The 15,912-nt window shown below is 34.7% G+C and overlaps 2 protein-coding genes across 2 annotated transcripts in view; both read right to left on the bottom strand.

The window, feature by feature from the left end:
• LOC133525150 (transcription factor egl-13) overlaps positions 1 to 15,912 on the bottom strand; it is a 531,288-nt gene that overhangs the window by 411,688 nt on the left and 103,688 nt on the right. The window lies entirely within an intron of this gene.
• Positions 802 to 7,602, bottom strand: LOC133525104 (uncharacterized). The gene is made up of 3 exons (XM_061861355.1): positions 6,172 to 7,602; positions 4,915 to 5,184; positions 802 to 3,456 (listed from the first exon to the last, which is right to left on the bottom strand). The coding sequence occupies exons 1-3, from the start codon at positions 6,286 to 6,288 to the stop codon at positions 3,199 to 3,201; spliced, it is 645 nt and encodes a 214-aa protein (XP_061717339.1). The 5' UTR covers positions 6,289 to 7,602; the 3' UTR covers positions 802 to 3,198.

The following is a 15,912-nucleotide window of genomic DNA, read 5'->3' as shown; positions in this document are numbered from 1 at the left end:
CTATATTGCTTGGTAGTAACCACTATGTTACTTTGTAGTATCTACCATGTTACTTGGTAGTAAGCACTATGTTACTTGGTAGTAGCCACTATGTTACTTGGTATAAACCACTATGTTACTTTGTAGTATCTACTATGTTACTTTGTAGTATCTACTACGTAACTTTGTAGTATCTACTACGTATCTTTGTAGTATCTACTACGTATCTTTGTAGTATCTACTACGTATCTTTGTAGTATCTACTACGTAACTTTGTAGTATCTACTACGTATCTTTGTAGTATCTACTACGTAATTTTGTAGTATCTACTGTATTACTTATCCCTTGGCATCTGCACAATAAATGAAATGCCTGATTATACTACTTCCCAAAACTGCTGTAAACTGTACTTATTGTTTGAATTAAAAAACAAAAACAACTTTTTCGACTTCTTTCGAAAACGTTGATTTTTTAATAAAAACATAAAACCACTTAATAGCACTTTTTCATGGGAAGTAGTAATATCTGGCATTTCATTTATTATATATTGTGCAGAGGCTGGGGACAAGTCGTGTCAGTCGTAAGTTGCAATCAAGTTGTGAAATATTATAAGTAGACATAATTATGTACATATATTAATTATTATGCGTTATAATAAATGCGATGTAGTTCAATATTAACTGTAGAGTATTTTCTATACAATATTAATTTTATGTTATGAAAAGCTTAAATAATTATAATGTAGTCACCTTAACCTATTTCACAATTTGAACAAAACAGGTTCCTAAAGTTGGGAAACTTCTAGTTTAAAAAAACTTCAAATGAAATCAATCATTATTTTATATTAATAGGCAACAAAACTGATTGTGAGTCACATTTATAGAAAAAAGGTTTTACATTGTACAGTTGCCATCAAATATATCGGAGCGGCCAAGGTACCTATAAATATCTGGACGTGCACTATATCGCTTTGACAATAAAGACGTTGTTTTGTGATCAACTTGGCCGCTCCAATATATCTGTTGGCGACTGTAATATATCGGAGCGGCCAAGGTACTCAAAAATGTCTGAACATGCACTTTATCGCCTTGATTACCTTGGCTGCACCGATGTATCTGATGGCGACTGTAACTAAGTAATAATATCACTCCTCCCTAAACAGTGTACTTATATCCCTAATAGTTACCGCGATTGTTAATCAACGAAATAATTCAATTTAAACGGATTATATCGCGTATATATTTAACTATTATCCATTCCGACGTTTCGAGTACTCTTTTCTTGCACTCGTGGTCACGTCACGGGCGTCTGACGTCTACGGCACTTCCGTGGCAACGAGTGCAGGATAGTACTCAAAACGTCGGAATGGATATTAGTTAAATAATACACGCGATAGAATCTACTTAAAAAGTTAAGTATTGGGTATATGGTAACAACTGATAACAAAATTCTAATCAAATAGATAAATCAGTTCTACATTGAAGTGATACGTTATATCCTTGTTATAATTTTTAATATACTTAATACCACATTCAAAAATAACAGGGGATCGATATTTGAATATCACCAACTGATTATATCACCCTACCGATAACATCAGCGGATTACTCCATTCCACTGGTCTAATTGGAATCATTGATAGTTAGGCGGAATAGAGCATTCCGCTGATCTCACTGGTGTTAAAATAGATTGGGTTAATAATAATTATTCACTTCGGTAATATTCAAATATCAATAATTTCAAATACAGTATACGACTACCACTGTATTTAAATATACACTATAATATTTGCCACGTCATGTACAGTTCTAATTTCAATGCTTTATTTTGATCACATTGGGTGTCGGGTTGATAAGTCTGCGATAATTACTTAGTACTAGTAGGTACATTACAGCACATGACAGAATAAAAATGCCTAGTTATACTTATATCGTAAAAATAGAGTTTCTCATTAGTGTATAATATACAGGCGGCCAAAAAAGAACTAGATTCCCGTTGGCTGTAAGGTTTTGGGACCCAACCATCCTCCCTAGATGGTTTTGGAACTTCTCAGATTGATTTGTGTTTTGGGTTTTTGCATGGCGATTAAGCGGCGGCGGTGGGTAATAGCCCCTTACAGCCAACGGGAATCTAGTTCTTTTTTGGCCGCCTGTATAGTCTACTCCTAACGCCTACGATGCTTAATCTGCATGGCTTGAAAATGCCTTACTCCTGATATGGGAGAAAGGCGGCCATTATTAAGAATTAAATGTATATTCAGTAGACAGAGAATCACCGTTTTTCAAGCCAGGCAGAGGAAGGCATCGTAGGCAATGTTGCACGAATTGACGGTAAGAATAAAATGTACATACAATAATAAACGTACTTTGGCGTATTATTCATACAGGAGATCTTAGAACAATTTTTGTCCTATTATTAGATGTTACTGACTTAGTATTTGGAATATATTATGAATAAATTGTGTCATAATTACAAAATAATATATTATCAGTCAGTTCTACATCGTAGCAATAAAGCCTCTCATCAAAAAACAAAGTCTTGAATAAACTGAATTCAAAAATAATGGTTTTATTTTCAAACATTACATAAATACACTCAATTAAACCAAACATTGGTAAGAGGCCATCACATATATATCTTAAGTAATAACCATATTTTTAGAGTACTTAGTTCCTTTTATAGAAACCCAACTAACTTGGTAAAGAGGGTGAGATGATAAGGTTAGAGATTGTCTTATTTTTCGTTCAGTATTATCAGTTACTGTTTTTTTAATTCCAAATTCGAAGATCTCATCTAGACCAGTTAAAAAGGTTTCATTTAATTGTAACTAATGCTCGATTGCCAAAGTTTTGCATGGATTTTTTCTGTTACTAGACACATTTGCAGCCAATTTCGATAAACGATGTTTGGCTTCATAACGCATTAACCATATTGACACTAAAGGACCGAACTTCTGTAACATATCATTATAATGCGTTAAAAAATGAAATTTAGGAGTTGAAAGTCTTTTTACTGTACGTTAGATATAATTGATGGTGTTCTGTAACTAAAGACTGTAGTAAATCACAATTATCTTTGTGAACGGCATTAGATGTAACTATATCAATTATTTTCCTTAACACTATGTATAACTCCCAGATGTAATCACTGCATGGAATAAAATCACCTACGAGTAGCCCAAAGTATCTCAAGAAGCACAATATTTCAGACGCAGACATTTTAATTGTGTTGTTTTTTAAATTGTCCAATGTTATTATCATAGGTTATATTCTCCTTTGGAAAAATGTTTCTAATTTTATTAGCGATACTAAGAAGCGTCTCATGTGTTACCCTCACATCAGGGTCTTCTAACAATAGATCTTCCACGATAATATTGCAAAGCTTCCTTCTGCTATTGCTTGACAACATTCCTTCTTCTTTGTGTAAATTCAGCAAGCTTCTACCCTTTGCAGATTTATTTAATATGTCCAGCAGTGCCTGTAACCAAATTTATTGCAGTGTTGAAGTTGGCTCGAAGTTAATTTGTGTTATTTTCAAGTTACAGGTACATAATAAGGCGTTGCTGCCATAAAAAATCATTTACAAATAGACTTTATTGACAACCGACAATGATGTACAGTCATTTTCAAGTCAAAGGTACATAATAAGGCGTTGTTGCCATAAAAAGTCATTTATAAATAGACTTTATTGACAACCGACAATGATGTACAGTCATTTTCAAGTCAAAAGTACATAATAAGCCGTTGTTGCCATAAAAAGTCATACATAAATAGACTTTATTGACAACCGACAATGATGTACAGTCATTTTCAAGTCAAAAGTACATAATAAGCCGTTGTTGCCATAAAAAGTCATACATAAATAGATTTTATTGACAACCGACAATGATGTACAGTCATTTTCAAGTCAAAAGTACATAATAAGCCGTTGTTGCTATAAAAAGTCATACATAAATAGACTTTATTGACAACCGACAATGATGTACAGTCAGCATCAAATATATTGTAAGAGCTAGAGTAGCCAAATAGTTCGTCACACCATACAAAATATATGGTGTGACGAACTATTTGATCACTTTATATAAAGGGTGTGCTTTAGGTTATCATACTGGCGCCGCAACCGGATGTGGCAACGGTGTGTAAGCGTGACAGCGCTATCTCGTTCGCACACCGTCACCGCATGCGGAAACTGCAGCAGTGTGTAAACCGCGTTAATCGATCACCAAATAAATAGATCTGCAACAAAATTGTACCACCAGAAGTCGGTTCTGGTGTTTACCGACCGCTGCCGCGGCACGCACGCTTTGTTCTCAGTTAACCTAACACACTTCTCCTCGCCTCGTTTCGCACGTCGTCGCACGTATCTTGAGTCTGTGAAAACTATTTTCTTTTTTTTTTGTATTTTTACAGGTTTTTTATTATTATTTTTTGGTGATAGATCTACTATTCTGGTTATACAAATCTAGTGATTGAAGTTTTAATTTGGGTGCAAATATCCATTAGTTAGGCGTTTCAGATTTGGTGACCGTTTCAATTAAAATGGTCACAGATATATTTGTTGTAGGCAGATATTATAATTAGGGGATACAAATTAGGTGGCAAATCTAAACTTTGGTGACAGAAAATGTAGTTGCCTATGGTAAATACCGGGTGAAATCTAAAATGTTATACAAGATAATAAAACCTAATCCCATTAATGATTTTGAACAACTTTTACTATGGGATCAACTTTGTAAGTAAAAAAAATTGAACAGTTTCATAGAAAAGGTCAAGGATAAGAAAGGTATGAGAAAGTTTTATTTATTGTAAATTTACAAAGTTGACCCCATAGTAAAGTTGTTAAAAATTATGAATATATTCAGGTTTGATTATCTTGAAACACGTTTTAGATTTCACCCAGCACAACTATATGTTTGAGAAACTTAAAAAATCTTACTTGTCGTTTAAGCTTTGGAGTATATGTTATTAACACATTTGTTGAGCTGCTGCCAGAAGGGGATACATTTTGAATAGTGTACACCTCACTTGTCAACTGTTCGATTTCGTTGGTAAGGTCCTTTACTGGTGGTAGATTAATTGATGTGTTGACGCTACTGTCAGAAGGGGATCCATCTTGACTGCTTTGGAAGTTGGTAATATTCTTTATTGGTGGTACGTTTCTGTGTTTCTCATTCAACACATCGACATTAATGTCCGATTTGCTCCCCTAAAAAAACACAAGTTAATTAGCCCCTTGTATAAAAAACATATTTACATGAACCCTTTCATACCTAACCGTAATGTACCTAGGGAACTCACGGATCTTAGGTCGTTTTGTATAAAGATAGCATTGTTACGTTCATAAAATAATTCCAAGAGTCTTAGATCTATAAAGTTTAAAAAAAATTCACCACTCCACCTCGGAACGTTCTTTATCCCTTAGAAAGCGGAGGAGAAAAACGCATTTTATCCGCATGATGTGGGGAAAGTAAGTTTTGACTTGTTTCTTTACATTATCTGGTAGGATGGACTTTAAAGAGATGATTTAGAATTATATAATTTTGAAAGCATGAATTTGGCTTAAATTTTTAATATTTTATAACTTGTATTTTTCGCAGTGGCGTGGTGAAAAATGTTGTATTATTACTAGGCAGTAAAATTTGTTCCTGAGTTATAGTTGTTTTCTATGTATTTAAGTATTTATTTAGGCATATCTATCTATTATAGTAATAAGTGCTGGTGGCCTGGCGGTAAGACATCAAACTTTCAATCTGGAGGTCTTGGGTTCAAACCCCGACTCGTACCAATGAGTTTTCATTTGATATTTACCAGTCGCTTTTCAGTGACGGAAAACATCGTGAGAAACCTGACCTAATCCCAACAAGTCCTAGTTTCCTGTCTGGGTTGGACGATCAGATGGCAGTCACTTTCGTAAAAATAGTGCCTACACCAATTATTGGGATTAGGTTGCCGAGCGGACCCCAGGCTCAATAGAACTATGGCAAAAGTCCGAGACAAACGCTAATTGGCCTCCGTGGGGTGAGGTAATTCAGATTGGGGCGGGCATAGCCTGGCCATTCTGTATGAAATACTATTATTTATTCTGTGCTGTGGGACTAGGTCTGTTTGTGTAAGACTGTCCCATAATAATTATTTATTTCAATAATGCAACGTCATATTATTAAATTATCTAAATATTGAAACAGATAGGTACCTGACTGAGACTAAGAGAGAAATCATCATCATCATCATTTGATATTTGTTTCCAAATATTTAAGTTGCTTATGAATGTGGCTCTGTCTCCAATTGGTTTAATCAGTTCTTGTATCATTCCCTGATCCAATATGTTGAATGTTTTGAGGGTGATCTTATTTTCTGTAAATACAAACAAAACTTAACCCTTTCTTTCTATTAAGCTTTTGGAAAGTACTTGAATATAAATAAATATATACATAAGGAAAACTGACACATGTGGACGAAAACTACCCTACCTCTGCAACGGCAACGGTGCCGATGCGGTAGATTTGACAAGGTGCTGGGAATATTACTTACTACCCAGTAGGACTAGTAGGAGGCATATTATTATACCTACTAGCTTTTGCCCACGACTTAATCTACGTGGAATAAGTCATTTCTAATACAAACTTCCACCCCCTTAAATCACGATTTCTGGAATAAAAACTATCCTATTTCCTTCCCCGGGACTCTAACTATCTCCATACCAAATGTCATCTAAATCGGTTCAGCGTTAAAGCGTGAAGTAACAGACAAACAGACACACTGGGCCATATTATAACTTTAAAACATGTTTAGACACGACAAACAACTGAATCAGAAATATCAGAACTTGCTTGAAAATTATTCACATGTAACTCCAATAGGTACATACAACCTCAATATCGGTTGATTGATTTTTGTTCCGTGTTGGAGTATGTTTGAGATAGATTGTGTTTTTAATGTATTGTCTATGTAGGCATTTTAAAATTAGAATACGGCACAAAAGAAAAAAATGTACAGATAATACATTTGAATATAAAAAAATGGAAACAAGACTTACGTTTGAATATCTCGTAGTATTCTGACAGATCCCACTCATGCAATATTTGCGCGATGTCTTCGTCCATTTTCAGTAAGACACAAGTTTTTCTTTTGTTATTTTCACTGCAAAGTAAATCTATAACTGCCTGTCACTACTTTTGCGCGGGCGACGTAAGTACGATTGGTCACGATCAGCGCCATACTGTTTGAAACCGCCCCGCGCGCCTCCCGCGCCCCTCCGCTCTCCCAGACGCAACGATCCGTATTGTAATAACACTAATAACAACAATAGTATAATGTAACTTACTTTGAGTATTGTTGGTGTAAACATTTAGATACTATTCCTTACAAGCTTTCAAGTTACTAGAATTGAACATTGCCCGTTACAAACGAATTGAAATCGCTACCACATCAAAATAGTTGGTCGTACAATAAAATTAGTAAAGGGAACGTTAAATTAGTTAGCAGAACAAATTTCCGCTTACTACACATTCTTGTAGTATCGTATTTTTATATAGCTGCGACAACGATGGGAATTGTAAAGACGACGATTCTATTGTAACTATCCCTTGAGTATTGTTGATATAACATTTAGATCTTAACCTTTACAAGCTTTCAAGTTACTAGAATTGAACATTGCCCGTTACAAACGAATTGTAATCGCACCAAATCCAATGGTTGGCTGAACAGAAAAAAATGTTAGGAGAACGCAAAATTTGTTACAAGAACAAATTCCCATTTACTATACATTCTGGTAGTATTGTAAAAAATATTTTTTTCCGTGTACAATACATATGACCATTGGCCGAGGTTCGACAGAGGGGTAAGCTCTTAAAGGCGTCTCCAGTTGTTAAATCCTACAAGTATTTTCATACAGTAAGAAAAAATACCGATGTGAATCTCGTATAAAAAATACAATACTTAGGTAAATTAGAAAACAGATTTACTTAACCCAAACATTTAGACCAAATTTGCACAAATTGCCTAAAAAAGGAAAAGATTCAGTGATGTAAGAAGATTGAAAAAAATTTTAATAGTACATTTGTGCAACGACCCCCTCGTGAAGTTTTGGATACGAGGGTGGCTGGAGGGAATTAAAGACCCGAGTTTGCAATATTCTTACCCCTGGAGTTACACACAATGTTTTTCATCACACTTGCGAAGAAAAAAGTAAATTTTAAGCGAAATATTTCTTAAATACGGTGACATATCAATCATTCGTCCGCCATTTTGTAATTTCTTGATAGGTTAGGCATTGAAGGCACAGACCTATCCAGCATTCAGCCATGATTGATTATTATGTAAAAATATTTTATACGGCTGTTAAATTAATCAAATTAAATAATTTTAAACATAAACAAAAATATTAAATTTTTTTTTTTTTTAACGTAATCAATAAAAATAATTTATAAACATCAGTTTTTTTTAAGTAAAACTGATTTTTACCTACTTGGTTCGTACAAATTAGTGAGAATAAAAAAAAAAGATACAACTCCCTCGGTAGCAATTTTTTTTTCACAATCCATAGCTCCCGTGGGAATAATAAATGCCTTTGTCCGTCAGTATACCTGCATGAAATAAGATATTTTTCGAGCAAATGTGATATTTTTTTAAAATGAAACAAATGTTTCTTTCCCGTATTCCAAAACCAATAAAGTACTAAACAATTCAACCATTTATCCCATAAATTCTTCATTCCCATACACTACAAAGACGAAGTGGACAGTACAGCAATATACTATAGCCACGTACTTAGTTACACGTTTAATCGCGTCATATATCTGTTTACAACTAACAGTAAAAGGAGCTGCGGCCATCCCATGCCTTATATAGATATGTGGTTTAGATGCAAAGAGATACTGGAAGTGCTCAATAAAAAAAACAGTGGCACTCCGGGAGTGCCGACAGAAGTGAAAACTGGAATCCCATCTCAAAAAATGCCAATTTGCATGTGTATCTAAGTACGTACACAAAATATATATACATACTTATATACAGAGGTGTCGGTTACGGTAACGTAACAGTGTCGCGAATTCAATGTTTTTTTCGTATCTAAAAAAATGTCCAGCGCGCCTAAAGAAAAAACATGCGGACTTACATATAATAAATTGTATAATTTTAAAAACTTACTGCGTTGGTTTCGTCCTGTAATTTTTTTTGATTTTGTGTACTTTTAAGTCATAAACACGAGTGTCCGTAGTCCGTAGTCGTGCAAATATGAATTCCTACTAATAAATGCGAAAGGAACTGTGTCTGTCTGTCAGTTCCCTATGTAGGCTAAACGGAACCTGAACGGAAATCTGCGTAAACAAGAACGTGGTTTAACATTTTGCAATAACTGACCACTCACATCGTGAATCGATTTTACAGAACCTATTCAATTCATTTATAAAAAACACAATGAAAATCATATCAAGATATATGTCAGATCCAAGACGCGGGCTTCGTCAATATATACGTAAACAAGCAAAAAAAAACCACAACACGCTTCGTCATCGTAATATGCACCTATCTTACAAAATATATATCCACAACACGTTTCGTCAACGGCCTACCTAGTACCTATATAACAAAAAACAAATAGATACCTACCCCCCACTCTGATTTTCACCCGGAACAAAAGTGCCAAAAATACGGGCAGCTTTGCCTCGCTGAATGGCCAGTGATATTTGTTGGACCAGGAAAGAACCAGAGCGAGGGTCGCAGCCCATTTCTTTCAGCCTATGCTCTTGATAAAGGCTCTGGCCTCAGCACACCAAGAAGCACGTGTGTCGTACAACGTTTTACAAATATATTATCGTCGTAAATCTACCTGGAGCGTTTACATTCCCCACCTCAGTTAGACCGTAACCCTTTTTCAGTACATATGGCTCTTTAAAGTGCTCATTCCTGCACGCGTGCGGGAAAGTAGCACCATATGTACTGTAATAGTACATTACGAGTTGCGAATTACCTATTCGCACATGTATCGTACAACGTTTTACAGTACATATGGCCCTTTAAATGTTCGACACAGTAACGTAATATGCTAATTTTCGCACTAGTGCGGTAAAGTAGCACCATATGTACTGTAAAAATACATATAAGCTTGTTTCTACACTTTTGGCCAGGAGTGTATGTCGCTTCTAGTCAATCTACCGCCGCGCACCTGCGCACACCAAGCCGCCTAATCAACGCAATGCTAGTCATGTGTGCGCGTTGTCATACTACTTTCTACATCATTTTTTACACGCCGCGTTATAGTGCGGCTTTTGTACCATTTTAAACGGGTTTTGTGGATGAGCAATTTATTGGTAATTAAGATTGTGATGGGAAATTTCGCTTTTAAAGATTGTAGGATTGTTAAACTTGTATGTATAAATCCAGGAGGAAATTCGAAAGTGTATTGTGAAGGCCCCAACCTGCTTTAGGCCAGCGTGGGGACTATAACAAAATCGGGCATGAAAACAGGCATATGCCCAGCAGTGGGACAGATGAAGGATGAATTATTATTAAGACTGTTAGAAATAAATAGTGATGTAATTTCACGTTTGATCGATAATTTAATAAACTTAAGCTAAGAATTAAAAGAGTAGTCACAAAGATAAATAAAAATGTTCAATGCTCTTTAACCAATACTAATTAAATTCCTTGACCTAATAGTTCCAACGCAATTATTTCTCACGCTCAGCTATTTTACGGCTCAATCCTAAAACAATGGTTTTACTTTTCAATACCCTCAAATATGGTCATGCCTATAAATACGGCCAACAACTGGTCATCTGTCACACATTTAATGTATAACGTTTTAACTTGATACTCATACTCAATCGAAATTCAATCTTAACCTGACCCATTGAGGTGTAAAATTCTAGTAACGTAAGTTGATGTTTGAGCCTTTTTTGTTTCAAAGTATCCATCTGTTCTGTTTGCTTTGTTATACCCACAACACGATACCATCTAAAGATATATCTTGAGATAAATCTAGTTATATTTGGAACGTATGAACGAATTTATGGTAATGAGACAGTTGGATCTAATGATAAAGATTAAAATTCTAAAATGTACAGTTTGGAGTTGAAATGACATAATTGATTCGTACATTTGTAGACTTAAATTGCAATAATTGATTGATCAAGATAATGATTAGGTACTTATACATTTTCAAAATTATATAAATAACAAAGATTAAAATCTAGACAGTAGTTATTTTGCGTTTAAGAAATAAATTGCGATTATTTATAACAGAAGATAGGACTTACATATTCAAATTGAAAAAGTTACACAGATTAATTAAGACAATTATTAATGAAAATAACTAAAATTAAAAAAAAAAAACGTTAATTATTTACGCGCAACAGAAAAGGATGTCCAAACTGATTTAGATAAATGCACATCGCTGTAAAACGAAGTATCGATAGTCGATAATTCATTTTAATTGAAATGTTCGACTAATAGTTCTGGGTTCTGGACATTGACAGCGCATCATTACTGACGCGATAGAGACGCGATTGGATATTGAAACTACAATTAATTGTCTGCTGTAATAATTTAGATTTTAACGGTTTCTTGATAGTGAAAAGTTTGTTTCGATTACCGTAAAAGATGTCGATTTGGTGTTGTTTTTAAACTATTGCTTATAATTTCTCACGCGCCGAAAGCTTTTAAAGTAGTAATTACGATAGTTAATTATAGTTAAACCGATGTAGCTTAATAATACCTTCCAAATAGTTTTTTTGGGTATTTGGGATTGACTCGTAAAAACTTGCGTTATACACAAAAATTTATACAAGTAGGTACTTGTCCACATAACAGGTTTGATATTGAGTATTAATTATTTATGAAGTAAGTATGTCCTTTAGAATCTTTACAGAAAGATAATAGTTATAGAATGTATTGATTCCCAATTTAAAGACAAAAAATCGTACGCTAAAAATATGTTTATATGTTTTTGCTGAGTATATGACTCATTGTAAGTACAAAGATTTTTTAGCACTAGATTTTCTCCCTTCATCTTTACAATAATTACATCAATAAATAATTAGCAAATAACATGGAAAGCCGAACTTCATACAGCCCGCCTTTTATTAAACAAAAATAAAAGCGGCATTAAAGTTTGTCGGGGACAAATAAAGTGGCGATCTCGAGATGTTATCGGCGGACAAATCGCACGCACACACGCGCCTGTGAGAACCTGACGCACCTGTACTACCTGTAGCGGACCTGCTAGCGTAGAGGAAAAAGTGTCGACGGGAAAGTATCGATCATTTTATCGATGCATCGATTTATCGAGTGCAGCAATATTTTTAACCAATTTCTAATGTCGTTTTAAATTAGTTTTTGATATAATTTTGCGTAATAAATATAACATAAAATATTTTTGACCTTATCTCGATTTCCATTATATTTTAAATTAATTTGTGACATATACTCGCTAAACTATAAAAACTGTTGTCACAAACAATAACTTTTTTTTGCATATTAGGTTTTCAAGACACATTTTTGTTAAGCTCGAGATCTGATGGTGGAATCTATGAGGAATCGAGGAAACTCCTCAAATGTTAAAGGCATACATATAGTGATTTTTGTATTTTCTTTAACAAATCAAGCATTTAATTTTTTTACTGATATTGTATTCGTATATAAGTAAGCAATATGAGTATATAATTATTAAATTTGTGTAGCCAACCAACCTTTGCTAAATTTCTAAAAATAGAGGTAGTTTATTCCTTGATCTTTATAAGACAGGTTTACTTAGTTTAGGGCTCAGGACACTATTCCTAGGCTATCTAACAATAGAATACTCCTAAAAATGTAATACTCTTCTACTATGTAATAAGATGAAATTTTGATAGCTAAATAAATCATTTTTCATTTTCATTTTCATATATATATATGGTCCTCCATGTTCCCTGTCGGAACCGACAGCAGCGACCTTTAAAATTTTCTCTGATGAGCAAGTCTGTGGCTCGCCAAACCCGCAATTTTTTGAAACCAATATCTATTTAATTTCTAACAACTTTTTGATACGATTCAACATACAGAAATGTACTCCAATATAATATAAAATTAATGTTTTTTTTAAAGACTTCGTGAGTTTTATGACAAATCTTTTAAACAATATCCTTAGTTTCAAATAGGTCAACACATCTGTTATTATGTATTTATGAACATTTCAGAACCAAGCGAGAGAGAACTACCCATAGAGAACCATGCGAGCGAAAAAAAAATCGATGAATTTAGGTCCTGAACTATCGATACTTTGTCCATCCCTGAACATAACACCCACTAACCAAGAAGAACCATCGAAGCGCGAGTGAAGGGGAGTTTCGAAGATTTTAGGGTATGGAACAGCAAACTATCGATAGTTTTGCCAACATCCTTAGATCTCTCGCAGCGTTCCATTGGGCTCACATCATAAATCACGCGCTAATAGCCGACGCATTCGCTAATCCGACACGGCGCGGGCGCACTTGAGCCTTATTCCAAATTTAAAAATATTATCATGGTTTGATATTAATTTTTTGTTACTGGGCATAGGTACTTAATTATTGAAGAAGCGAAGACTTTCCAAAATGCTGAAATTCTCCTTTAAATCGTTTGGAAAATTGTTACTTTATTTGATAAAGGAAAAATCATTTCCAAATTGAAAAATGTCGTTTCCCATAGAAAATTATGAGATTTTTATAGTATTTTTCGCATAACTTATGTGAAATATATTTATACGACTGTTTATGGTTGGAAAATTTGCAATTTTTAAACTTTCTCTGGACATATCAATACACGCCGATACTTTTACATTGGTGTCTACAGGCTACAGTCAGAAAATCAATTATCTTAGCACAGTGCATATAAAACAAGTATGCAGGGGTGCTAAGCAAATAGTTTTACTGACTGTACATAGCAAGTAAGGTGGGGTCAATATCAAATCATGTTGAATTATCAAAGTTCGAATGCGTCTCCTTATTGAAACTAGAGATTGATTGACGTGCTTTGTTACGGGGGAATTGGAAGTTTAGTATGTGACTAGAATTCTTTAAATGTACTTGGAATGAACTAAATTCAAGACAGAGGTAAATATTCACATTCAGCGTTTCTACGGCGTTCATGTCGTTTTCTACGGTGGCGTGGTCCTCATTGCTCACATTTATTTAATGTGAACTTGCAAAAATGCTATCAATTCTTCTGGAGCGCGGGCCAGGCGCAAATTTTGTCAGCCATCGCATCCCAGATATCTTTGAACCTATTGAGCCTAATGTACGTTTTCATTTCGTATTTGAATGGGCACCCTTCCTCAACCTACCAACGGAGCGGCAACTGACGTCCACCAGGGTTCATAACACATCGCTCTTAATCACTGTACGAGTTATCGACCGGGATGCTATTGGTCATGGAAATCTGTTTTTAGCTCGCGGGCTATTATTACTTGACATTTTTTAAGTATAACATAACAACTTTCTCATAATCCATAATCATCAGGCGCCACTGTTGCATGCCAATAAAATTCTACGCATAACATAAAAACATAAACAGATCGATCAACTTCAGGTATGTCGCATAGATAATCCAGTAGATAATGAAGGGTACCATGTTAACTGACAATTCGTCAATCTTATTGCAAAGACTTAAGGTTCACATATGGTCAAAAGTGTAATTAGATAGTAGATAGTGGTTAGTTTTAATGAACGGGTAGGCAAATCAAAGCGTGTAATAAAGGCCCATCCGGCCTGCCGGTTTGTCAAGCGGGATAAAAACGCGCGTTCGCGGCATAATCGCACGGCCATTATATGGACGCGTTTCCATAACACCTTGCTAGAGTCCGTCAAATCAGATTCGAAGATGATTAGGACACGTTTAAGATCATGGAAAGATTTTAAAAAGATCGATAACAAAACGACATGTCGAAATTGACGTCATTTTCGAAGTTTATTTCGATTACGCTGTGATCCCGATAAGATCTACGATATTTCTAACGTCAAAGTGACATTGGTTGCCCGAATCGAGCTGCTTCTGTCAATTATACGACATCCAAACGATATCTAAATGAGAACTTATCTAAACCAGAACTTATCGTTGTCGTATCTCATTCTTCGAATCGGGCCGTAAGCTAAGGCTGCGTTTCGACCAATAATGTGTTGTGAGGGATGTGTTTTTAAGAACCAATATGATCATTTCACGCTGAGCGAGGCAAACAAATTAAGCGATTCCATTGGTTCTCATTTCTCATGCGAAACAAATAAACGCTTTATCTATCTATCTGTCATGCTCTGAAAGTGTAGGTATTGTTGTTGTTTTAAAAAGTGTGCAGAAAATGATACGTTTCTGCTCTAGAGCACAGTAGTTTCTAAGTATCTTTTTTTCTTTTTTTAAGATAGTCAATTAAATTTTTGGTTTTGAATAGATTTGTTGTAAAGTTTTCATTCTGATAATGAACTCCCCGTTCCATAAATAACGATATTTTTATCTAAATTGTTAATTGAAGGTACCGTCAAGAAATACTACGGAAGTTAAATGCACATATATTTTATTTACCTCTTGTTCGAAATGAAAAGTAGAGTGTTTAACTCGGTTGAAAGGCTCCATCTAATCCCTTGGTTAACAATCTACTATTAAAAACACACCCCTTGCAACACATTTTTACTTTTTAGTCAAAACGCAGCCTAATGCGCCTGAGAAATGGTCAGACAACGCTTTCGGTCTTTTTTTAATTTTTTTTTTTTTCATAAAACAATAATCATTAAGAATTTTTTATATCAAATTATCAAGAATTGCTTAGTGCCAAAAAATGCATTTTCCAGAACACTTCTTATCATCCCCTAATTTGACATTGGTATATACGAGTATGAGGGGTGATAAACGACTGCAATACCAAACTATACAATATGGCACTACATTAACTTCTACCTATATCTGGTCTCAAGAAAGAACCAAAGCCGTA

The sequence above is a fragment of the Cydia pomonella genome, chromosome 14 (genome assembly GCF_033807575.1).
Source record: "Cydia pomonella isolate Wapato2018A chromosome 14, ilCydPomo1, whole genome shotgun sequence".
NCBI lineage: Eukaryota > Metazoa > Arthropoda > Insecta > Lepidoptera > Tortricidae > Cydia > Cydia pomonella.
The sequence above is the reverse complement of the archived record's forward strand: the minus strand, read 5'-3'. Positions and strand labels throughout refer to the sequence as shown.